Source organism: Telopea speciosissima, chromosome 6, assembly GCF_018873765.1.
Source record: "Telopea speciosissima isolate NSW1024214 ecotype Mountain lineage chromosome 6, Tspe_v1, whole genome shotgun sequence".
Classification (NCBI taxonomy): Eukaryota; Viridiplantae; Streptophyta; class Magnoliopsida; order Proteales; family Proteaceae; genus Telopea; species Telopea speciosissima.
In genome coordinates, this window is record NC_057921.1 from 57,294,056 (window position 1) to 57,319,160 (window position 25,105).

General features: G+C 40.7%; 2 protein-coding genes and 1 non-coding gene across 7 annotated transcripts in view; 1 reads left to right on the top strand and 2 right to left on the bottom strand.

Annotated features, from left to right (window-relative positions):
• LOC122665102 (probable helicase CHR10) overlaps positions 1–16,035 on the bottom strand; it is a 33,272-nt gene extending 17,237 nt beyond the window's left edge. For 3 of the 5 annotated variants that reach the window (XM_043861164.1, XM_043861166.1, XM_043861168.1), the window contains exons 1-8: positions 15,702–16,035; positions 15,617–15,624; positions 8,322–8,400; positions 7,984–8,144; positions 7,637–7,771; positions 7,276–7,453; positions 3,490–3,628; positions 3,213–3,330 (exon numbers count right to left, since the gene is read on the bottom strand). In XM_043861164.1, the coding sequence (XP_043717099.1) occupies positions 3,213–3,330; positions 3,490–3,628; positions 7,276–7,453; positions 7,637–7,771; positions 7,984–8,144; positions 8,322–8,400; positions 15,617–15,624; positions 15,702–15,888 (1,005 nt within the window). In that variant the 5' untranslated portion in view covers positions 15,889–16,035. Of the gene's footprint in view, positions 1–3,208; positions 3,331–3,489; positions 3,629–7,275; positions 7,454–7,636; positions 7,772–7,983; positions 8,145–8,321; positions 8,401–15,616; positions 15,625–15,701 lie in introns of all 5 variants that reach the window. The other 2 variants (XM_043861165.1, XM_043861167.1) reach the window with 2 other exon arrangements.
• Positions 16,036–19,221: 3,186 nt separating this feature from the next.
• On the top strand, positions 19,222–24,635 carry LOC122665972 (carotenoid cleavage dioxygenase 7, chloroplastic). The gene is made up of 7 exons (XM_043862091.1): positions 19,222–19,996; positions 20,184–20,312; positions 21,411–21,542; positions 22,662–22,934; positions 23,173–23,258; positions 23,777–24,091; positions 24,489–24,635. Exons 1-7 carry the CDS (start codon positions 19,228–19,230, stop codon positions 24,633–24,635), a joined length of 1,851 nt encoding a protein of 616 aa, XP_043718026.1. The 5' UTR covers positions 19,222–19,227.
• Positions 20,061–20,132, bottom strand: TRNAG-UCC. Its single transcript has one exon. It is a non-coding gene; the product is annotated as a tRNA-Gly (tRNA).
• Positions 24,636–25,105: the final 470 nt, after the last annotated feature.

Consider the following 25,105-nt stretch of genomic DNA (forward strand, 5'->3'; position numbering starts at 1 on the left):
TATCTAAGGCTAGTGAGGAAGCTTATCTATCTCTCTATGACTCGGCCAGATATCTCTTATGCAGTAGGAGTTGTCAGCCAATTTATGCATGCTCCCAAGAGTGGCCATTTAGATGTTGTGTATCGCATTTTGAGGTATTTGAAGTCCTCTCCAGGGAAAGGACTGCTATATGCAAGACACAATCACTTGAGAGTGGAAGGCCTCACACATACTGATTGGACTGGTTCCATTACAGACAGGAGATCTACCTCCGGCTATTGTACCTTTATGGGAGGTAACTTAGTTACATGGAGGAGTAAGAAACAACATGTTGTTGCAAGATCTAGTGCCGAGGCAGAATTTAGAGCTATGGCACATGGGGTGTGTGAACTCATCTGGCTCAAGAATTGGGGTTTGACACTGAAGGACCCATGAGGATGTACTGTGACAACAAGGCTGCCATCAGTATTGCTCACAACCCTGTTCAGCATGACCGGACTAAACACATTGAAGTTGATAGACATTTCATTCAGGAAAAGATTGACTCTGGCAGCATTTGCACTCCTTTTGTGAAGACTGGTGATCAGTTGGCAGATATCTTCACCAAGGCTCTTGGTTCTCCTCAGTTTAGGACTCTCCTAAGCAAGCTGGGAATACATGATATATATTCTCCAGCTTGAGGGGGAGTGTTAGAAGTGTTAGAAGTCATGTAACAGGGGTAGTTTAGGAACTAGTTACTTTACTAGTTGTCTTATTATGTAATTCTTTTTCTTCTTTATTTCTCTAGTACCTCCCTAGGGAGGTGATTGTAATTCTCTCTTTATTATTATGTTTGAATCAATATAGGTGAATGGAGAACTCTCTCCATCACAATCGATTACAACCAAAACTTGCTCTCTTCTTCTCTAACCACTTCTCTTGTCTTCCTCCTCTCCTCTTCCACTTACTTCATTAACCTAAATCTAACTCAATTTGCATCCATGTCTCATGATGATTTGGTCACTTGGTAACTGAAATGTGTCCAGCAACGTGAGTCATCCACTGCTACTTTAGCCCATACAGGTACTGCTGCGCTACTTGTTTCTCCGTCTCCTACCTCGTAGGTTATTGATTCTGGTTCTACTTCTCATATGACTAGTAAGTCAAATGTGTTCTCTTCCTTTCATAAAACTAGTCATCCTCCTCAAGTTATTCTCGCTAATAGGACTTCTACTCCCGTATCTGATCATAGTGTTGTTTCTCCTACTTCATCTTTATTCTTGTTTTTGTACTTCATGTTCCTCAATTACCTTTAAATCTTTTTTCCGTAAGTCAAATTACTAAATCTTTAAACTATTTTGTTAGATTCTTCCCTTCATATTGTGTTTTCCAGTATCTACAAACAAGGAAGAAGATTGGTAGAGGGCGTGAGAAGGATGTTCTATACTGACTTGATGATGCTTCTGGTTCTTCTAGTAGTATTTCCTATCTTCATTGGCATTGTTAATTAGGACACATGTCGCTCTCCACATTTCAACAGATGGTTCCTAGTTGCAAGTATGTTTCTCATATTGAGAGTAAGGCTCATCAGTGTGGCAAACATCATTGTACATCCTTTCCTTTCCATGATGTAGTTAGGAGTCCGTCATTATTTTTCTTTGGTTCATTCTGATATTTGGGGTCAGTGTCGCATCAAAAGTCAGTTTGATTTTTTATATTTTGTTACCTTTGTGGATGATCATTCTCGGATAACTTGAATGTATATATATAAAAAATCGAACAATTTTATTTATCTTCAAGAAATTTTACAATGAAATATAAAATCAGTTTGATTTCTCCTTTATTTTGTTCTAATAATGCACTTGAATACACTCAAAATAAAATTCCATCATTTTGTTCTGAGCGACGTATTATTCATCAACCTAATTGTTCCTACACTCCTCAACAGAATAGTATAGCTGAACGGAAGAATTGGCATTTGCTAGAAACTGCTCGTTCATTATTAATTCATTATAATGTTCCAAAGATTTTTTGGGGGAGAAGCTGTTTTGACTGCTTGTTAGTTGTTACTTGATTAACCGAATGCCATTGTCTGTTCTTCAAAATCAATCCCCCATGTTAGTTATCTTTCCTACATCTTCATTGTTTCCTTTGCCACCACGAGTATTTGTTTGTACTTGTTTTGTGCATAATTTAAGTCCTGACATTGATAAATTGTCTTCTTGGGCTGTCAAGCGTACTCAGAAAGGTTATCGATGTTATGATCAAGTAACACAGAATCAGTTTATCAGCGTTAATGTTACCTTCTTTGAAAGTACTCTCCATATTTCCCTGCTACAAATCATGGTTTAGAAACTGAGCTATTGAGTCCTCCACCTGTTCTTGCATTGCTTCCCCTTACAGGTTCTCAATCTGTGTCACATCAGTGATTTCCCAAGATGTCTGCACCAGTTGTTGTTGCTCCTTCTCTACCGCCCATCAATCTACGTCTGCACAGGTAGAGTGTCATTGTGCCGAGTGCACCAGGAGAGTCAAGGGGAAAGGCGTAGGGCCTCTTGAGTAAGAGGTCTTGAGATAGAGACATTTTAAAGTTTTTATCAAAGATGCTTTGAGATTTTATCAGAGATTCTTAAATGAATGTAAATTTTATAGTGGTTACTTTTGATGTAATCGAAGAGATGTAACAGGAATGATGATAAGGTAGATAGTAGATATAATGGTTGGGTTGTGTATATATATATATATATATATATTGTGTATCTGTTAATGTTTTAGACCTTCCGCTATTGCAAGATTCTGATACGACTTTAGTTCCGCTGTAGAATATATGAAATAGAAGACCAGCCATTATCACATGGCAGCCCGTGAGGGCCAGCACCCATATCTTTTACCCGGATTTGGGGGTGCTACAGCCGGGACCAATCCGAGTTGAATTGCAGATTTTTCCTTAGAACTCAGTTGTTACAGGTCCCCAGATCATTGTTTTGCCCAAGTTTGGGCCAATCCTGCTTAGAACTCGGTTGAATGACTAAGGATCGAGCGGGATCAGCCTCCTGATCTGATCATTGAGTCTGAGCCCTAAAACCGTGGGAAATCATCACCATGTTTAGCAATTAGCAGCATTAAGCAATATGTTTTCATTTTAAAAAGAGAGAGAGCAAGAGAAATGCAACAAAAAGCTAGCATTGTTTCATAACTTGCATGAAGAAGCTGACAATAGGTGTTTCAGATGAAAACTTAAGCCAATAACATACAATATTCTGTAAGGATTGCTGATTAGAAGAACCAGAAGAGAATGCAAGAAGTTTAGGAAGCTCCTTCCGCAATATTGAGATGTAGACCTTCTTCTGCAGGGTTACTAGTGGTGCCATCCTAGCAAAGCAAAATCTTAAAAGGATTAGATGGATTACTACATGTCTACATGTACAAATGTTGAATGAATTAAGAAGTTTGCACCAAGAAAACCTGCAGAGTAAATCAAATATAATATGATTTAATATTCAAAAAAAAAAAAAAAGTGGTGAATCTAACACAGTAATCTCAGTAAGAGGTGGCAGCACAAGAGTTCCACATTGAATAAGCATGGATTTTGTTCGACGAAGCATAAATGCCCCTAATATGAATTTTAGAAGTTTGAACTCCTCCTCAGCTTTGACTGCATCATGACCTGTTCAGAGAAAAGGCACTTGATCTTTCAGGGGAATAACCCACTTAGCCATAAGGCCCTCAGAAGTCAAGGACTCCCTAATGCTTATAAAAGGACTCTAAAGTGATGGATCAAAACTGATATTAGGAAAACTAAGAACCAAGAATAAATGAAACATGGAATAAAAATGAACTTCTAAAATATAGTAGTGGCTTACACAAATAATTCTCTCAAAATTCAAAAACTCTAAAAGTAAGATAACAAATAAAAAGGTTCCTATATAATTAATAAAGCTTAAGCAATGATTTGATTCCTCACAATCAGAACCATATATAAATTCTATGGGCCTTGCAACAAAAAAAATTTTTAAAAAAAAAATTCCTAATTGACTTTTTCAATCTAAAAATTTCTCCTTTTTTTTTCAAAAAAAAAATGCACGACAAACTTTACATGTACATGATGTACACTTCCCTAATAAACTGGTCATGGAAGATAACACTAAAATATAACCATAAAAGAAATTCATGGCTGAATTAAGGTTCGCCATTTCTCCCCAAAATCAGATCTTTGAGTTCCTTCAAATCTAAATTTTAGACAAACATAGAAAAAAGTATAGATTTAGAAACTTCACATTTCAAAAACAAGTGAACTGCTATTCCTTTGAGCATCAAGAGAATGCTGCACCTGCTTTCCAATCCAATCAAAAATAACTTACACATTAGAGATGTAAGTAGGACTCAACATTTCTTTTGAGTTTGTAGGTTTCAGGTCACCAGAATTGTGTCCAGGGGCTGTCTTTAGAATCATAGTTCCAGAAGCAGAAATCAAATTTTGATGTCTGACTGTGTTAGAACTGTTCCATAATATAGATAAGGGAAAGAAAACATGACTGTACCACAGAGGAAGACAATTGATACAAACACCATACATGGCATCACGAACCTGAAAATAAGAAAAAATTCTTAAAGAAATGGTGGGTTGAGTCGTGCCACCAGACACTTTCCTTAAGACCATAGATGCTCTCTAGTGCAAACCGAGAATTTTGCAAATCGGTCTCCAAGATAAAACAGCCTATGGTATCCACCAATAGTCGTGCACTCACCTACTGCGCCACTTTGAGTATTTCAGAGTTGTACTCAGTCGGAAAGTAACAAACCATAAATAAAATACGACCGAGAAAAAAAAAAAAAAGTGGAGATTGCCATAAAAACTGTTAGATAAATGGGCTGAACCTTCTCTCTATTTATAGGAGAAGAAGAGACGCCACCAAAGGTTGTCTCCAAAAGAAATGCCTAAACACCGTGTCTTTTCCACAAGACATGTTTGTTGACCATTCAAACATGCCTTCCAATAGTCATGCCTATTGGTCACTTAGGTGAACTGTTGGAAATATTCCAAAATATAAGATAAGGGGAAGAAAACTTATTTGTACCGCAAAGGACATCAACCGACACGAACACCATACATGGCATAACGAACATGAGAATATGAGAATCCTTAAGGAAACAGTGGAGTTGAGTCGTGTCACCAGACACTTTCCTTAAGACTATAGACACCTCTAATGGTGCAAACCAGGAATTTTGTGAATCAGCCTCCAAGATAAAACAGCCCTATGGCATCTGACAGCAGTCGTGCACTCCCCTACTACACCCACTCGAGTACTTCAGACTGTGCTCAATTGAAAAATAAAAAAACATAAATAAAGAAAGACCAAGAGAAAACAGGAGTTGGAATTGTCTTAAAAGTAGTTAGAGAAATGGGTTGAACCTTCTCTCTATTTATAGAAGAAGAAGAGACACCACAAAAGGCTATCTCCAAAAAACACACCCAAACACCATGTCTTTTACATAAGACATGTGTGTTGACCATTCAGGTGCTTGTGTGGAAGAGACATGACCCTCCAACACATTTTAAAGTAAAAAACAAATTTTGAATTAACAATTTAAAACTATTTAAAATTCTAACAATTTTAATGTTTTAAAAACTATTGATTCAAAATATTATTCTTGTTTTTAAAAGGTTTGTTATAGCGTCACGTCTCTTCCAAATAGACACTTAAGTGATCAATTTCTGACTATTGGAGACATATCTTATGAGAAAAAACATAGTTCTTTTGGGCATGTATTTTGGAGATAACCTTTGGTAAAAGGGCGTACCCAGTACACAAGGCTCCCGCCATTGCGGGGTTTGGGGAGGGTCATAATGTACGCAGCCTTACCCCTGCTTTCGCAGAGAGGCTGTTTCCATACTCGAACCCGTGACCACTTGGTCACAATGGAGCAACCTTTACCGTTGCATCAAGGCCTGCCCTCTAAATAGAGAGGTCTAGCCCATTCACTAACATTTTTTTAAAGACAATCTAATTTTTGTTTTCTCTATTTATGGTCTTGTTATTTTCTGATAAAAAACAATTCTGAAGTGTTCGAATGGGCGCAGTAGACAAGTACATGACTACTGACCGTTGCCATAGGGCTATTTTATCTTAGAGGTCGATTCTCAAAATTCCCGGTTTGCACGTCTACGGTCTTGAGAAATGTGTCCGATGGCACGACTTACCCAACCATTTCTTTAAGGATTTTCTCTTATTTGCCAGTTCGTGATGCCATGTATGGTGTTCATGTCAGCTGATGTCTTCTAGAAGTTATTTTCTTTCTTTTTTTATAGTAAAGCCTATCTTGGATTGGTATTACTTTATTACAATCTGAGTTGGTACCTTTTTTCTTATTGGTTGTTACTGTATTAGATTAGGTTGGAGCTTTACTTTATTTTCTTTTTTTCTTTTTTCTTTTCTTTTTTTAGATTAGACTTTATCTGTGTTAAGCCAATAGCAGGCTTCTGGAGTGGTTATAAATATATGTAAGGCCTTCAGGGCATCCTTCTATTCTTCTATCTTTCAATTCAAAAACTCAAGTCTTATCTGTCTCTATTCTGTTTCCTGTGATATCTATGCTTACTATTCTGATTCTGCTACTGATATTTCCATATTGCTGATCAGTTTCCATCCAATTAGTTTATTAGTTGCTGGTTTTGATATATGAATTTCTGAACTCAGATTAGTCAGATCTGAAAGCTTCTATATCCTGCGGCCATAGTAATTCTACCAAATTTTCTCTGATCTGTTTGTTCTTAGTTCAGGTTCTGCAGCTATCTATTAAGATCATTTCTGACCTGTTTTCTGCATTCTAATTGAACCCAAGAATACCAATTTGTTTTCAGGTTCTGATAATTGATTTACTGTTCTGCTCTTACTTTCAACTTTCCTACTTGCAGAAGGATTGTTCCAGAGCTCACAATCCAGCCATCAGATCTTGACCCAACTTTGCAGGCCTATTCTACTTGTTGAGCTAATCCATCCACTACAATTTCAGACCTACGTGAGTTGTTTTGTTAAAGTTTTCTTTACTGGATTATGGAATTTTTCCTTTGGTTGTTCTAATTATGATCCTGTATGAGCTAATCTCCCACTGGATTTTCCTGATTCAGGATTAGTCTACATTACTTCCTTTGTACTCTCTTTTTCCTCTTCAATAAAATTACTTCGCCAGTGTGCAATGGTAAAACAGAATTTCTGCAGCCAACCCCAAGTAGAAAATACAACATGTTACATGGAATACTACAACACAAATAGAATCACTAGGCAACAGCTGACTCTGGGAAGGTCAGGAGAAAACCTGATGGATCTCCAGCTTCCTTGAAGGTGGTGAGAAACTGATCCAGTGTCCCAAAGACTGAAGGCATACAGAAATGCATTAGAGCCCAGAGTTCAGAAAGGTTGTTTTGGATGGGGGTGCCTGTCATCAATAACCGCCTAGGCATGACAAAATGTTGTTCAAGAACATTGTATAAAACCTGCAAATGTTTAAAAAGTACAAACCTCCAATAAGTATCAAACCGCAAATTAATGACTCCAATTAATTTCTCTGACCTAAAAATTCTGCTTCGGAGGAAAGTTGACAACAATAAATGAGAAGATTATCAGAAAATCGAAGCCCATGAATAGATCAGTTAATGGGATATCTTCTTAGTACATACACTGGAAGGATTTTTAAGCCGCTGAGCTTCATCAATTACTGCATAGTGCCACGGAATATGAGAAAGAAAATCTTGATCCATCAATACTATGTCATATGTTGTCAGAAGTATGTCAAAAGGTAATGTTGTTTGTAACTGTTAATAGCTCCAAAATAAACAATCATCAAAGCTGATTAGTAGTAGCACGAGAGTAAATTATATAATGTTATATATTGAATTCTACTATTAAATCTTAAGAAGCTAATCCAAATCAAACAAATGAAATGAGAATGTTAATATATCCTGATAGTAGGAAGGCACCCATGACATATCATTTAAGAACCATAAATCAAAGTTTGAAGACTTACATCAGACAGTGAATACTGCTGCTTTACATGTTCATACATTGTCCTACGTAGACTGCGACGGGTTTCTTTATCTCCAATATACCTAAGAACCCTTAGTTTTGGACAGAAGTTCGCAATTTCTGATATCCAACCATCAATAACACTTAAGGGACATAACACCACTGCAGAAGTAAAATGACAATCAACGATTAGGAAAACACATAAAACAATACAACACACTTCCAATCCAACCCAAAAAACAAAAGATATGTTAGGAAGAGAGGAAAAAACATGGTTCCAAGTCAATGCTGGGAAAGACTCAGGTAGTAAATCTACAGGGGTAAAAGCTTTCAACTCACAAAATGGCCCAGTTGACAGCTGACGAACCTTCAAATAACTCAAGAAAGAAATAGCTTGTAGAGTCTTCCCAAGACCCATCTGCCAACAACTCATTCAGTTTCAAGATATTTTGGGACTCTAAAAAATAAGATGGAATAGTAGCCAAGAGATAACAAAAACACATGCCATGATCAAGATTGATGGATCTCAAGAATCCAATAATTAATTGGCATTCCTTCATAATTTAGATTTTCTTTTTAAGGAAGAGAGGAATTAATTGTGATCAAGTACAAGGGAAAATCACTATCAACGGAGAAATTATTGGTGATTCATTAAGGCTCCATTTGGTTGGATAAAATGTTGTAAACTCCTAAAACGAAAACGAAATGGAAATTTTCTAACTTCTGCCAACATTTATTTTATACGTAACTCAAAAACTTGCTAAATACAGTAACCAAAATTTTAATTAATTTTCTTAGGTTTCTGTAGAAAAAGGCGCAAAGAAAAATATTTTACTTCAGCTTGCAGATACCATCTAAAAAGTCCGCCCGGCCTGCTAGCCCATGAATATTTCAGAGTGGACCGGCAAGCGGGCGAGACAGAATGGCATGTTACAACTTTCTGTTATACTATAAGCCTTGCTTCGTACAACATTTTACATTGTAACCTTTTATGTCCAACCAGGCAGCCTTGATGATGCAGGTATGGAAATATTCATTTTAACTCCTCACACACTACTTTTCCAATATTTGTTTCATTCCTGCTCAGATAACTAATATCAGATCAAAGTACTTTTAAGCTTGAAATGCATCTTAGTTGTCACAGAGAAAATAAATATAAACTCAGAAAATTTTCAATGCCTAACGCATCAGCAATCAGTTACTTTGTCGATAACATGTAGGATAACACAATCGATGATTGCCTTTGACATGTTTTTTTTTTTTGGTAAATAAAAATATTACCGAACCCCAAGAGGGGGCGGGCAAGAGCGAACCAAAGAATCAATATACAAGAGGGAGAAGAATGAAAAAGGGAGGGGGAGAGAGGAAAGTAGAAAAATAGGGGGGGCGGTCGACCAGCCTACGCAGAGGAGGACCGCAAGAGGGCAGAATCAAGGCCCCAAAAAGTCAAAATGTGCCTAATTCTATGGCTATCTGAGCAGGGCCTCTGGCGGATACTACTGAGCTTGGTGGACACATCGAAGGAGATGGCTTTCCAAATCACATCAAACGATCTAGAGTTGGAAGTCCATCTCCTAAGGTTCCTTTCCATCCAGATATGATGAATAGCAGCGCTAAAGACTAGCTTCCCGATGGTGTCACAAATGGAGTTCCCAGAAAAGGAGTTGAGTAACCATTGCCATTCGCGTTCAAAGCTTCTGATCCTTCTGCTTCGCGGCCAGATGGAGGATAAGGCCTTTTTTCAAATGGTTGAGGTAAAGGTGCAGTCAAAGAAGAGATGGGGGATATCTTCACGGCCAATCCAGCATAGGTTGCAAGAGGGAGGAGCTAGGATAGTGCGGTGAATCAGGAAAGCTTGGGTGGGCAGGCAAAGTCTTATGGCTCTCCAAACAATAAGGCTGTGGCGGGAAATGTGGCCTTTAAACCAGACTAATTTGTGCCAGGGGACAGAGGGACAAGGGTCCCTGGAAAGTTTCCAGGCAGAGGACGATGAAAAGGTGTCGTTGGGGGAGGGGAGCCAAGTGACCTTATCTGTGCGAGGGAGGGGGTTTTGAGGTAACGAGGGGAGGATAGCCCAGATCTGAGAGATGATGTCAGGGTTGAGGGAAGGATGAGGGGTCCAAGAACCTGAGGAAATGAGGGAGGAGACGGTGGCGGCCTTGGAGGCCAGAGTAATAGATGGTCCTGGGGCCCAGCAAATTATAGAGGATTCCTAAGGGGTGCCAAGGATCCAGCTAGAGAGAGGTGGAAGAGCCGTCAGTAATGGAAGAGGAGATACCACGGAGGGCCAGAGGGCGGAGGGTGAGGATCTTGCGCCAAATCCAAGAGGAGTTGGCAAGGATGGGGACAATCCAGATGGAGTCAGATTTAAGAAGATGAGAGTGGACCCAAGAAACCCAGATAGAATCCTGGCGAGAAGCGATTCTCCAGATGAGTTTAAGAATGCCCGCCGTGTTGGAGTCACGGATATGGCAGATGCCGAAGCCACCCTCAGATTTAGGGAGGCAGATAGATTTCCAACTAACAGGGTGGAGAAATCTGGGGGTGTCGCTGTCCTTCCAAAGGAAGGCGCAGAAGATGCACTCAATGGTCTGGATGGTGGAGTTAGGGACGTAGAAGATACTAGTCCAGTAGATGTAGGTTACTTGGAGAACCGAACGGATACATTCGAATCTACCAGCATAAGAAAGGAGCTTGCCTTTCCAGAGTTGTAGACGCTTCCGAATGTTGTCAAGCATAAGAGTGCAGTGGTGGCCGGAGAGCCTGGCAGGGATCAAGGGGAGGCCAAGGTAGGTGACAGGAAGAGACCCGATGGAGAAGCCTGTCAAGAGACGGAGGGATTCTTTTGAGGAGTCCGAGATGCCAGAGAGAAAAATTTTGGATTTAAGGAGATTGACACAGAGGCCAAAGAGAGACTCAAAAAGATGAAGGGAGTCCATGATGGCAGAGATGGAGGAGTGGGACGCCTTAGAGAAGATCATCAGGTCGTCAGCAAAGGCCAGATGGGAGAGATTGATCTGCTTGCATTTAGGAAGAGGGGAGATGAGGTGGAGGTCAGTTTTGGTTTGGAGGCTCCTAGATAGGACTTCCAGGGCAAGGGAGAAGAGGAAGGAGGAGAGGGGGCAACCTTGGCGAATTCCAACTTTGGAGCGGAAAAAGCCAGCGGGGGATCCATTGACCAAGACAGAGAAGGAAGGGGTGGAGATAAAGGCATAAATCCAGCGAATGAATACTGGAGGGAAGCCCATGAGGGAGAGCACATCACAGATGAAATCCCAACGGATGGAATCAAAAGCTTTGTGGAGATCGATTTTTAAGAGAGCAGCCGGGGAATGCGATTTGCGGTCTAAGCCTCTGACGATCTCAAAGCAGAGGATGATATTGTCCGCAATGCTCCGGCCGGAGATGAAGGCCGACTGGTTGGGACTGACAAGGGAGGGGATGACCGCCTTGATCCGGTTGGCAAGAATTTGGGCAATGAACTTGTGGATGAGATTACAGAGGGAGATGGGCCGAAAGTCAGGCAAGGAAGTGGCCCCATCCTTTTTGGGGATAAGGCAGATGAAGATTTGATTGATCTGAGCTAGCTGACAAGGCTTGAAAAAGAAACTGCGGATGGCTTTGATGATCTCTCCTCTAACAGAGTCCCAGCAGCTGAGGAAGAAGCCCATACTAAAGCCATCAGAGCCCGGAGCCTTGTTGGACTTATGGGAAAGGATAACCTAGGAAATTTCGTCATCAGTGGGGATGGTGATGAGGGATTGGAAGAGGGAGGGAGGAATGAACTTATCAATGAGAGCTGGGGGAATAAGGGAAGGAGGGGGGAGAGAGGGATTGAATAGGGTGGAGAAGAAAGAGGAGGCAGCCTCTTTGATTTCAGAGGGAGAGGATAGAGAGGACCCATCAGAAGCAAGAAGGAGGGTGATGGAATTCGAGTTATGCCTAGCTTTAAGAGAGCGGTGGAAATAGGCAGAGTTCAAGTCACCAAGCTCCAACCATTTGGAATGGGATTTCTGGCGAAGGAAGCTTTTCTCGGAGAGGGAGAGAGAGGAAAGCTCTTCAGAGAGGCGCTTCTCATCTGCGGCAAACGCCGGGTTGAGAGGGTCGGACTGGAGCTTGAATTGGACTTGAGAGAGATCGGAACGGCAAGAAGATAGCCTGGAGGGGATATTACCAAAGGTGGAGAGGTTCCACCTTAGAAGAATAGCTTTGGTATTGCGGAGTTTGCGAGCCAGGGCGACCAGAGGGAGAGAGTGAGAAGAAACCGGGATACGCCAAGCTTTCTTGATGGTGGACAGATAGAGGGGATGGGAAGTCCACATATCAAAGAACTTGAAAGGCTTGGGGCCAAAAGAGGAGTAAGGCTGAAGGGAAATAAGACAAGGGCAATGATCAGATAGGCCTTGGACTAGACAGGAGGCATGGGAGTGGGGGAGAGAGGAAAGCCAGACTTCATTGACGAGAAATCGGTCTAGCTTGCAGGCGATGCGACGGTTGTGCCAGGTAAAAGGGGAACCTGACCACCGGAGATCATCAAGGCCGAGATCCTCGATGCAGTCATTGAAAGGGTTGACCACCATGAGGTCTATGGGCCTGCCACCCAGCTTTTCAAGATGAGAACGGACAACATTAAAGTCCCCTCCGATTCCCCAAGGAAGAGAATCCAAGCCGGGCTTAAGGAGAGAGAGGTCGGCCCAAAGGGGAATACGATCAATGGCTTGGTTGAAAGGATAAACCACAGTAATAAAGAAGGGAGAGGGAGAGCTGTGAAAAGAGAGGCAAAGATGGATAAATTGGGACGAAGATTGGGTAGAAGAGATATGGAGTTTGGAGGGATCCCAGAGAACCCAGATCCGACCAAAAGGCGTGTGGGAGTAATTGGAAAGGAAGGACCAGGAGGGAGCGATAGAAGCAGCAATGCGGGATGCGTTTTCCTGGAGAACACGAGTATCAAGGAGAGCACAGAAGGAGTTGGAGGATTTGATGAAAGAACGAAGCTCAAGACGCTTGGCCAAGGAATTAAGGCACGGACATTCCAGATAAAGCCAGACAGCATGGGAACTAAGTCAAAGGGGGCAGCTCAAACCTAGGAGGGGTGCTCTTATGTCGCCTACGGGCATAGGCGACTGCCGGGCTTCTAACTAAAGGCCTACAAGAGGGGAGGGGCAATGCCACCCCAGGAAGGAAAGGGTGGAATCTAGCGGAGAAGGCCAGCTGGGTAGGGGAGGGGGGGACAAAGGTGGTGAAACTAGGGGGTGATGGTGTGGGGGCTCAAAAGGAGAAAGGAGGGGTTCCGAAGTGGATCGGGAGAGGGTTGGGTGGGAGGAGAAGGGAAAGGGAAGAGGGTTGGGGTAAGTTTTTTGGTAGAGATGGGCTGGGGGTTGAAAGATGGGTAGGTTGTAAGTAAAAAAGGATTTGGGATGGGTATAAGGGTTCGGATGGGCCAAGGGAATGGGCTGAGAGGTGGAGATGGGCCATGAAGATGGGTTAAAAGGAGGTTGGGCCAAGGTAATGGGCTGAGGGGTGGATATGGGCCTTGAAGATGGGATTAGAAGAGGGTGGGCTATGGAGGGTCCAATTAGGGGCAGTGGGGTCACGTGTAGGGAGGCACGTGGAGGGGTGGGGGTTAGGAAGTAGGGGGTAAATTAGTAAAAGAAGGTTGTGAAAGGGGTAGGGGCTTAAACATCGACAGACAGGGGGGTTATACCTTTGTGCAGGGCCCAAGTTCTTTTCACGCGAATGGCATGGTTCTCGGTTCGAGGAGCTCTCAGAGACTAGATCAGGTTCGCAGTCACCCAAAACTAGAATGGGAGGTGTTTCGATGTGGATACCAAGCTCGAACAAATCCTCAGATCGCGAAAGGGGAGGTGACAACAGCGTTAGTTCAAGGATCGCAGGCAGTAGGTTATCAGCGGCATCAGCTTTTCCAGGTTGACCGGAGCAACTGTCGAGATGGGTTGCAAAACCAGTCACAGTGGTCAGACCAGCAGGAGGATCAAAGAAACCAGAAGCAAAAACTGAGGGCTTCATCATAGAGGGCTGCACACAGCGGAGCTTTGGGCGATTTGAACGACGGAGACGGGAGGAGGACCTTCCCCGTTGGGGCGAAACAGACAAGGCTACAAGGGGGGATCTCCGGAGCAGGCGTAGGCGTAATCACTGAGACAGGGCAGGCGCAGTCACAGAACAAGGTGCGGCGATAGAACTGAAGCAGAGGCAGTCTCAACGACAGTAGCCGAACTGTTTACAGGGCCTGAGACTGCATCGCAAGCCACCGAGAAGGGAGACAAAGGGTTGGCTTCTAGTAGGGCTGCAAGGGAAAAAGGAGCAGCAGCAGCACAGCTCTTTGAGGAGTGCCCAAACGTCTTACAGTGATCACAGCGAGGAGGCATCCATTCGAACTTGACAGGCTGAGTAAAGTTGAACCCATCATCTTCAACAACGGTGATGATGGAAGGAGGAGCAGACTCAGCAAAGACCTCCACGCAGATCCGAGCGAAAGAAAGGCGGTCCATCTTGAGAGTGCGAGCGTTGTTATACAGTGGGAATCCAATGACGGAGCCAAGACGGCTGAGGCAATCATAGTGGAGGGGAAGACCAGGGAGAGTGATCCACAAGGGAACAGTGCTGAAGTCGACCTTATGGAGCAGGAGATGAGGGGTCCATTGTCGGAGGAAGATAGGCAAGGAGCCAACCATCCAGGAGGCACCATCGAGGACACGGGCTTTGGTCTCATCTGAGAAAAAACGAAAAACAAATACCCCAGTGTCGAGGAGGAAGGTTTCGAAGGAGCCCGTAGGTTTCCATTGCTTTGAAAGGGAGGCTTTGACTATGTTGAAGGAAGGTCTAGGCCCAAGGAAATGACCAACCAGGCAGGAGTTCCACTTTGATATTTCAGGGGAAAGGAGAGAATTTGGACAATGAGCAACCGGGAGCCCATTTTCAAGCTCAAGGGGGAAGAAGAGTAGAGATGAGTCAGCAGAGGGGGGTTGCTGGAAAAGGGATGACCAGTTTTTGGTACAGTGGGAAGGCGGAGGAGAGGGAGGGGCAGGTGGAGACGGTGGTGACGTGGAGGAAAGAAGGAGAGAAGCTGAAGAGGAGATTGCCGGAGGCAGGGGAGGGGGGAGGGAGCTGAGAGGGTGACTCATCTCAGATCCCTTTCATTTGCCTTTGACATGTTTTATTACTACTTAAGCTCATAAGTTGGTTAAGTCGTACTCATACTTTGCTCCCCAACCATTTCATCAATCTGCTCCATGCAGATCACACCAACCTTACTTTTACAATCTTGAATAAGTAAACTTTTAACAGAAGTTCAGAACTACTAACATTACCAGTTATTCACCAACAAAAAAAAAAGACAACTAAACAAATTCTTAGTTCAAAATATTTAACAAGTGGAAAATTAGTCAAATCGAAATATTTTGTCATCGAATGGATAATATTATAGGTAATTCCAAACCACTAGGTTGTTGGTTTTGATTCAACTGCCCAGTGCAGTCCCATTTCTGGAATTATGAGAGCTGGTAGTAGTAGGGCATTGATCATTGATGTAACAGGGAAAGACTATTAACCATATTGTTATCCAACACTAAGGTAGGTTACCGATACTTCACAGAGTAAGGACAAAGTACCTCGTCTCCTGCAAATGCACCAAAACCGTATAAATACTTTGAATGCAAAATTGGAAAGAATAATGAGAATGACATAAAACCCTACCAAGAATGACGTTGACGCCAAGAGTGTATCTTCGAATCAACCATGAGACGCCTTCAACCTGGTGAGGTTTCAGCGACGCCGAAACCCCAAATTCAGCACTGTTTAAAAGAGGGGACTCGTCGCCGACTTGTCGATCACTTGACAGAACGAGCTCTGCTGCTGCTTTAAGCCTCTGCTCGTAACTCATCTCCTCTTGTCGTTCTTCTTCTCTGGTTCGTAGAACGAAGAAGGAGCTACACGACTAGTTCAAGAACTCTATTTGTTGCAGTACAAGGAGACTTACATAGAGAAATGTTGAGGTGGTGAGAGGTTGAAGAGGAAGTGAAGGAAGAATGTCCTGTTTTTGACTTTCGAAACGATTCGGTGTAGGGTTTAAAAAATCGGAATCGGAGGATGAATCGGTCGATGTCGATTCCGATCCGTATTGCATTGGAGTAAAGGTATCAATTTAGAACTGAAACTGAAACCGAACGTTTACAAGCAAATCGAAACTACCCGAAGTAATTCGATTCGGTTTTGTTGTTCCCGAGTGAAATATTTTCTAGGTTCGGTGTCGGTTTCATGCCTAAAACCGTTAACCTATTTTTAAATCAAATAAGCTAGCCTATAAAAGTATGTTTTTTAAAAATTTTAATCAAGCGTGGATGTTAAATTCTTTTCATTTTTAGTGTTCAAAAAAAGTTTGGTGAACTATTGTCCTACCAGAAAAGGGTTTGTTATTATTGAAGATGTCAAAAAAGTAGCCAAAAAACATTTACAATATGACCTATATCCAATATGAAACAAAATTAAAATCCATTAAGAATATGAATACAAAACCAAATAAAAATTGAAAATTGAACCGAGTTGATTTAGTTTTGGTTTTGAAAATGTATTCATATTCTCGGTTTGTTTTAGTTTTGGTTTATACATTTTGTTTCAAATGAGCCGAAGCCAAAACCAAACTCGAATCGATTGATGCCCTTACATTAGAACAGTCGAATTCAATCCTTCAGAACCTAAAACCGGTCTTCAAATCCAAAAATAGATAATTTCTAGAAACTATGTTTTGGGCATGAAACGGTCGGAATTGGGATCGGTTAATTTCAATCTGAATCGGCCGATTCATCGATTCAATTCCTAATTCTTAAAACCTTGTTTTAGTGTGACAACTAGCCATAGTAAAGCGCAATGTGCAAACATGTCGCCTCTATCGTCTATCTCTCTCATCCTCACACAAAATGACCTCCTCGTCCTCTAATGTATGAAACCATTTTGTCACACTTCGTTAGTACACTCATCTATGTCATTTGCTTATATAACCAACAACAAACAACAAATACAACCTTATCCCAACTTAATGTGATATGATACATGGATCTAATCAAAACAAAATAGGTAGAAAGAAACAATAGAAAACAAAGGATAGATAATGAAATGAGACATAAAAAACGAAAAATGACAAATGAAAGATTCTGGGCTTCCGACTTTTCTTGGCAGCCAAACGTAGTCTTAATGACGAGGGACGTAGAGGCCCTTCGCCGTCCATTGGCGATTTAGTTGAGTATGACGTTTACAGATTCCGCAATAGACGGTCGACGTCTAGAGGGGTGGTCGATGTGGCCCCCTCGTTGTCATTTCCCGGTCGTATCTCACCAATATACAAACTATACAAGTAGTGAAACACATCAACTGCTTCTACCCATAAAAAAACAAAAGAAACACATCAACTGCCATGGTATTAAATTCTTGAAGCCCTAATCATTATCTTGGTGCCCTTTATTAGTGTCCTAATATTATCTTGTTTTTCAGCTTATGCACCAGCACTAAATGCCCTATGATCATCCATACTTGACTCAATGCAATGGCTTCAGAAGGCCATCTGTCGGCCACCCAACGTACAATTCTCTATTTACCGTCCATTCATGATCAAGCCGTGCTGGGTGGTGAGCCCATCAGCTAATTTACCTAGACATGGCCTCCACCATCCACTGATCCAACATCCAAGTCAAGACAAAATAGCATGGAAGTGCATTACTAATCCGGTCCTCCAAACCCGCCTAAATTAAAACATTTCAATTAATGAATAACTCTTATTGGGTTTGGCCCAATTGTCCTTAGTGAACATGGTCTCAAGTCTCAACCATGGTTTTAGTCCATGGTTTTAGTGCATGGTATTGGATCTGGTATCGGTCATCTTCAAAACGATACCGATATATAGATTGGTTGTATCAAACAAGTTTACCCATGGTTTTCCTTACAAAACAGTTTTTTTTTTTTTTTTTTTACTATTTCACCCCTTGTATGTACCATTTCACCAATATGGTATCACTTACGTATGGATCACCTTCATAATTGTGTAGTATCGGTCATTTCGAGTGATCCGATATTGATACCTCAAACCATGGTCTCAACTATAATCGAACTATACAAGTCCTACCCATATGGCTAATTACATCTAAACCAAAAGTTTGAAGTTCAGGATGGAGAAGCTCTTTTCGATGTCATAAGTCAAAACTGTCGTTTACTAATATATTACCCGACCAATATGAGACTAAACTGTCCTCCTATTCATGACCATGGAGTGTAATTACTACAACAATCCCCCCCCCCCAATCTTTGGGCCATGGCCCCCACATGGCCATGCATGATCAACCTACTCTAATACCACTTAATTACTCAATCCAAAAGCCCGAGCTTCTGAATAGAGAAGACCTTCCCAAAATCATAAGCCAAACTATGTACACTACTTGACCATTGATGTAGAACTAAATTGTCCTCCTATTCTTAGCCATGGAGTGCATTCATTGCATCAATGGCTCATTATGGTTGATCATAAATAATATGGTTCCTTCACATGATCACATAAAAAGACTTGTTTGCGCTAGAGACCAAAAGCATTGGATCCATATCCTCTATTACTGCATGCCCGTCTTGTGCCGTGCTGCGCAAACACAGCAAGGCGCGCAATTATCCCCTTACCCCCACTTGGGCAAGGCGCTCGGGCAGGGGTAAGGCGATAATTGCGCGCCTTGCTGTATTTGTGCAGCACAACGTAGGACAGGCAGGTGGCAATAAAGGATCCAAATTGGAGAGCACCCAATTGTAAATGGACTCTACTTAGGTATGCTAACTAGTTGTTTGTCCATTAATAGCCAGTCGGGGTTTGGGCGGAAAATAATCCTCTCTGATTGTGCAGTGCTAGGTGGAGATGTCGACACGTGGCAACTCGGACATCCAACGGTTTGAACTTATTGACTTATGTTGAGCTCAAAACGTTGGATGTCCGACCTACCAGGTATCAACATCTCCACCTAACACTACCGCACTACACAGCTTTAGGAATTGGAGAGAATTAAAATCCGGGTTTGGGCCGGACACATTGCATGAGACAAACAAAAAACCCCTAGTTCAACACACCCGTACCGTTTATACTGTGAAATGGCATATCCGTAACTTCAATAGAAGTAGAAGGCTAATTTCAAAGTGGAGTTCTATAAGTATTAACGTGACCACAGCAACAAAGGCATTTGCAGCACGACATGCAATGATGCAATCCCAGGCGACGGCGGCTTACCACTTCAAAGCCATCCCTGTGAGGTCGAAACTCCTGATCTCATCGGCAAAACTAAACCAGGCGAGAATATCACGGTCAACTTCACCCGCTAAAATACGCTGGGAAGCCACTATCACCGCACCCCAAACCCACTTGTCATCACCCATAGTTGACGAAGCAGTCACAGCATTCCAAGACTACCAGCTTCTGTTCACCTCTCAACGTTCCGAGTGTGTTGAACCGGTCGTCCTTCGTATCATCGACGGTTCAATCCCTCACGATTTCCCATCCGGAACATATTACCTGATCGGACCAGGTTTATTCTCTGATGATCACGGCTCAACCGTTCACCCTCTCGACGGACATGGCTATCTCCGAGCCTTCACCATTGATGGACAGAAAGGCGAAGTTAGGTTCATGGCTCGGTACGTTGAGACGGAAGCTCAGAGAGAAGAACGTGACCGGGAGACCGGCAGCTGGAGGTTTACACATCGAGGGCCTTTTTCTGTGTTGAGGGGAGGGAAGAAGATATTGAATACGAAGGTGATGAAGAATGTTGCGAATACAACCGTTTTGAAATGGGGAAAACGTTTGCTTTGTCTTTGGGAGGGTGGTCAACCTTATGAGATCGAACCTACGACGTTGGATACTATTGGGATGTTCAACCCGTTGGATGGCTGTGATTCGTTGCCTTTTATAAGTAACTCCAATGGCGATGTATGGGATGTTGCAGCTCTCTTGTTAAAGCCAATTCTGTACGGTACGTACCGTTTTTACTAATTTTAAAGAAAATTATAGTGTTTACCAAAAAAAAAAAAAAGAAATGCGTCTGCCGGGAGTCGAACCCGGGTCTATTGCTTGGAAGGCAATTATCCTAACCGTTGGACTACAAACACTTGATAATGAATTGTAACATTTTTCTTTTATTCTTTTGCTAATGTGCTCAGGAGTGTTTAAGATGCCTCCAAAACGCTTGTTGTCTCACTACAAGATCGATGCTGAACGTAAGAGATTGCTGATCTTGTCATGCAATGCAGAGGATATGCTTCTACCTCGCAACAATTTCACTTTCTATGGTATATATTTCTGACTAAACAAAGGTCACAATATGATAATTAAGCTTCCATGTATGCACTCTAATCTTTTGCCTTCTTATTACTCTTTACAATTATAATGTTAAAAAATAGAAAGAATCAGTACTTCATGGACCTAAAAGCTTCAACTAGGGTGAAATTAAGCCCAATTTGTGATTGACCCTTTTTAAAAAAATGAAAAATGAGACATCATCAGTTAAAGCTTTAAATATAATATGAAATAATTTATATAGTTATATAAAATTGGGTTCGGGCTAGGCCGAGATGGGCTTAAAAATCTTAGCTCAGGTTTGCCCTGCAGACTGAAAAACCTAGTACAGGCCTTGTACAAGCTCAGGTTCACAGGGCCAAACTTATACCCCTAGCTTCAACCCATGGACCTTCCACATCTCTTGTCTACTAATACATATTAAAAAGAGTATCCTAGTGCACGAGGCTCTTGCTATTGTAGGGTTTGGGAGGGGTAAATGTATGCAACTTTACCCCCTGCTTCAGTGAGAGATTGTTTCCATGTTTCGAACTTATAACTTGATGGTTGCAATAGTGCAACTTAACCGTTGCACCAAAGCAAGCTCACTTGTCCACTAGTAATATTATAAGGACAATTTACATGATGTGTTCAACTCATGACCATGGTTATAAATATTAGTAGACATATTCGTATCGGTCTTGGCTGATGCCGATACTGATATATAACGGCTGTATCATATTGTGTCGGACGATTTTATCACCAATTTCAATAAAAAAAAAATTTTTGTTTCTTAGATAGATTTACCACTAAATAAACCAATTCACCCATACAGGATTTTCCGGTTTGATATTGGCCGGTATCAGGCACAGTCAATATAACCGATCCGACACCAATATTTATAACCATGCTCATGCCTTGGAGTGCTGGTCTACCTTTGGTTTTTTTGTTTTTTTTGTTTTTTTACAGGTATTACTAAAACTTGTTCAACCATTAATCCATTCAAACACAAAACCAAAAATAAGTTTTATGCTTTTTGGAATTATATATGTCTACTTATTTATTTGTGTCATTTGTTATTCTCACTTACACGGATTATTTTTTTCTTGTAGAATTCGATATAAATTTTAATCTATTGCAAAAGCAAGAGTTCAACATCCCAGATCACTTGATGATCCATGATTGGGCTTTCACTAACTCCCACTACATTTTGTTCGGCAATCGTGTCAAGATAGATGGAGCCGGTAATATCGAATTTTCCTTACGTGCATGGATATTTAATTTTTGGGCTCATGTTTTCTGTGCCGTAGTGCAGGCTACGCTTAGACACATGGATCTGCCACTTAGGGGGGTAGGGTAGTCATTGCGCCCACCCTCATGTGTCTGGGCGCAGCCCCCCGGCACAGAGAACATTCTCCCTTAACTTTTTTATATTTTATCTTTTGGTTCTTGTCTGATAAAAAACGGAAAAAATTCGATTGCAATCATGTTCTTGTTACCCCCAATCGTAGGCACAAACTTGGAATAATCCTTTTCCCCTCTGTGTTTACAATTGGGGCAGCACCAATTTTCGTTGGATAAAAAATAATCTAGTGTTGAGTTGATTTTGTTTTGTATCTTTGTATAGATGTTTAGTTAAAATGTATTTTTTTATGGGCAAAAGTTCTTTATGTGGGGAGCATGACCCTTGCACATGCGGGGTCAATAGGAGCGAGAGTGAGAGCATCAACTGGGTAGGCAAATTATCCTTTCATGAGGGGTGGGGCAGTCATTTTGTCCCCTTTGTGTCTGGGCGTGGTAGTACATTCTCCCATAGAAAATATTTCTCTTTTTATTTATTATTTTATTATCTTACAATGCATGATTCAAGCATTTTATCGAACATCTCATGAACAACATCTACTACTACAATATACAAACTCAAACCAAACATTCACAAAATTAAGAGCTGCAAGTTCCCCAAGAAAAACTTCTGCAATTCATCTCCGAAGATTGTTGCTTCCTAAGCTCCATTTAATACAAAATTTGTAGATTAATTCCAGGGATCAGCTGAAAGAGTACAATAACGGGACTATATGAAATGTATTTACAAATTTCATCCAAATCCATTGGATATTTGATAAGATATGATCAAAATTAATAAAATCAATAGCTCGAAACATGGTGTGATGTGGCCAACCCAATGAGAGAATCATTATTTAATTCAAATTTATTTGAGTGAAATATATTAAATTTATGTCAATTTACCTAAGTAAATCTTACATTTTCTCCAACTATCATCATTGTTACATCATTTACATTTAACTCTTAACTTGCTTAGAATAAAAACCACTATTATTCAAAATAATAGAGACAATTTTCAGGGTCAATGAGAGCAGTATTAGGGTTATCTCCAATGATCTCTGCCTTGTCAGTAAACCCAAGCAAGAGCACAACACCTATATATTTGCTTCCTCGATCACTTAATTCAGTTAACAAAGGTCGAAATTGGAGGGTGCCTATTGAAGCTCCTTTACAGATATGGCTTCTACATGTGGGCAATGCTTTTGAGCAAAAGGATAAGAATGGGGTCTTAGAAGTTCAAGTACAAGCTGTCACTTGCTCTTACCAATGGTTTAATTTTATAGAAATGTTTGGTAAGTTACCTTTTATTGTGTTTTGGAAAATTTCTACTTAGTTCACTACATTTATGGCGTATGTATTTTTTAAATAAATTTTGGGTCTAGAATGTATTATGAAGTAAGAAAATAGAGAAGAATTAGGTTTTAAAATGCGTTCTAGACTCAAAATTTATTTCGAGAATTTGTACCAAACGCAACCTTAAACTAATCAACTTGCGATATAACAGCATGGACAAAACTAACATTTGGACAGGATATAATTGGCAAAGTGGCAAACTGGATCCTTCTTTCATGAATGCTAGAGAAGGTGAAGAGGAATTATTACCACACCTGATTAAGGTTCTCTCTCTCTCTCTCTCTCAAAAGATGCTTAACAATTACAATCATTTTCATTTATGTCATAGTCAAAATCAAATGATTGAAAATCTGATTTTTTTTTTGAAAAAAAAAGAAAAATTAAATTAAAATTAGGAGACACTATGCCTAGTGAAGCAGAACGCTTCACTATTTGCCACATGACAATACATGAGTTAGTCCATATGATAGAGGTCCGGCCAAACATCTCATTGGTACAATTTCAGCTTAAAATAAGTACATGAAGTAACTAAAATTACAAATGATGTCATTATGTATTTTATATTCGATCTCCATTTGATGGAATTTTGATAACTTTACTAAAACGTTGAATCAATTGTGATGTATGTGAGGTCCACTATCACAGGATTAACCCATGTACTATCAAGTGGCAAATAATGAAACGCTATACTCCACTAAAACTTTGAATAAGAGAATTTTGAAAGCTATAGATTTGATTATATAACATCTATCTCATTCTTTATGAGTGTTCTATAATGCAGGTATCTATAAAATTGGATGCTAATGGACTCCAACAAAAATGTTTAGTGGAGCCCTTAAACCATTGGAGTAGGCCATCGGACTTCCCTGTTGTCAATCCAACCTTCACTGGTCATGGAAACACCTACCTTTATGCATCAACTTCTTCTGATTCTCGTAGAATATTTCCATATTTTCCATTTGATACCGTGATAAAATCAAATCTCTCAACCAAAGCAGTCTCCACATGGTCTGTGGGAAGTCGACGATTCATTGGTGAGCCTGTTTTTGTGCACAATGGGAGTGAAGAAGACAATGGTTATCTTCTGGTGGTGGAGGTGAGATACATGGTAATCAATTTTGTGCCTTGTGAACTATATATAGTTTTCACTCCCCTTATCATAAGTAGCTTAAATTGCTAACAAAATTTACTTCAAAATTAAGTATGAGGGTACACTTGTAAACAAAAGATGGTGGCACTACTTAACTCTACTTCGACCTTCTCATTGAGAGGAGAAGAAAGAAAGGTTTCTACACATATCTTTGTGTTAACACAATAATGGAGATCTAATCAAGTAGTAATGGTTAAACTCTACTTTGATCAAGGGCCAATTCATAATTGTAACTCTGATTTACATTGTAGCTATATTTAAAAAACAAAAAAACAAAAAAAAACCCCTAAAACTTTGCTATGAATTATGTCATTTAATACCTCTTTTCTTTTTGAGTATGCAGTATGCAGTTTCGATACAGAAGTGCTATCTTGTGGTTTTAAATGCTAAGCGGATTGGGGAAGTTGATGCACTAGTAGCAAGGCTTGAAGTTCCAAAACACTTGAATTTTCCCTTCGCTTTTCATGGATTTTGGGCAACTGAGAACTAATATAGCATTATGTGCAATTGAATAAAAAATAATAATGTAATTTTTTTTTTGGTGATAGATCACAATTTACAAATTAAATTGGTTTAAATGATTTTGGTTTGACCCTAATCCCAAAATCTGGAGTAAGTTTGATCCCAAGTTTGCTAGGGAGGATATCATGAGCACATCTAAAGATGTCTTAAAATTCGAAAAGAAAGCTTAGGTTTAACATGTATATTAATTATTTGATAGCCTAAGTTCAACTTTGTATCAACAGTTACCAATTGGTTTAGGGTCCTCTTGAGCTGAATGATATTGATTGTTATTGAAGCTTTTTTTTTTTTTTATTGGGGGGGGGGGGGGAAGATTGAGTTCTCTTGTTGGTTGCATAGTATAGACTAGCGCCCGGCTCCCTGTGTCCATCTCTCTCCTCCCATCCTAAGGGGTATATATGTTATTTCATAGAAGAGAGGAGAGAGATAGACACAGGG

Excerpts from the sequence above, each read along its gene's own strand:
- LOC122665972 (XM_043862091.1), top strand. The coding sequence starts at position 19,228 with ATGATGCAATCCCAGGCGACGGCGGCTTACCACTTCAAAGCCATCCCT. Across the intron at positions 19,997-20,183 it reads GTTAAAGCCAATTCTGTACG|GAGTGTTTAAGATGCCTCCA; the intron begins GTACGTACCGTT and ends TAATGTGCTCAG. Across the intron at positions 22,935-23,172 it reads TAATTTTATAGAAATGTTTG|GATATAATTGGCAAAGTGGC; the intron begins GTAAGTTACCTT and ends ACATTTGGACAG.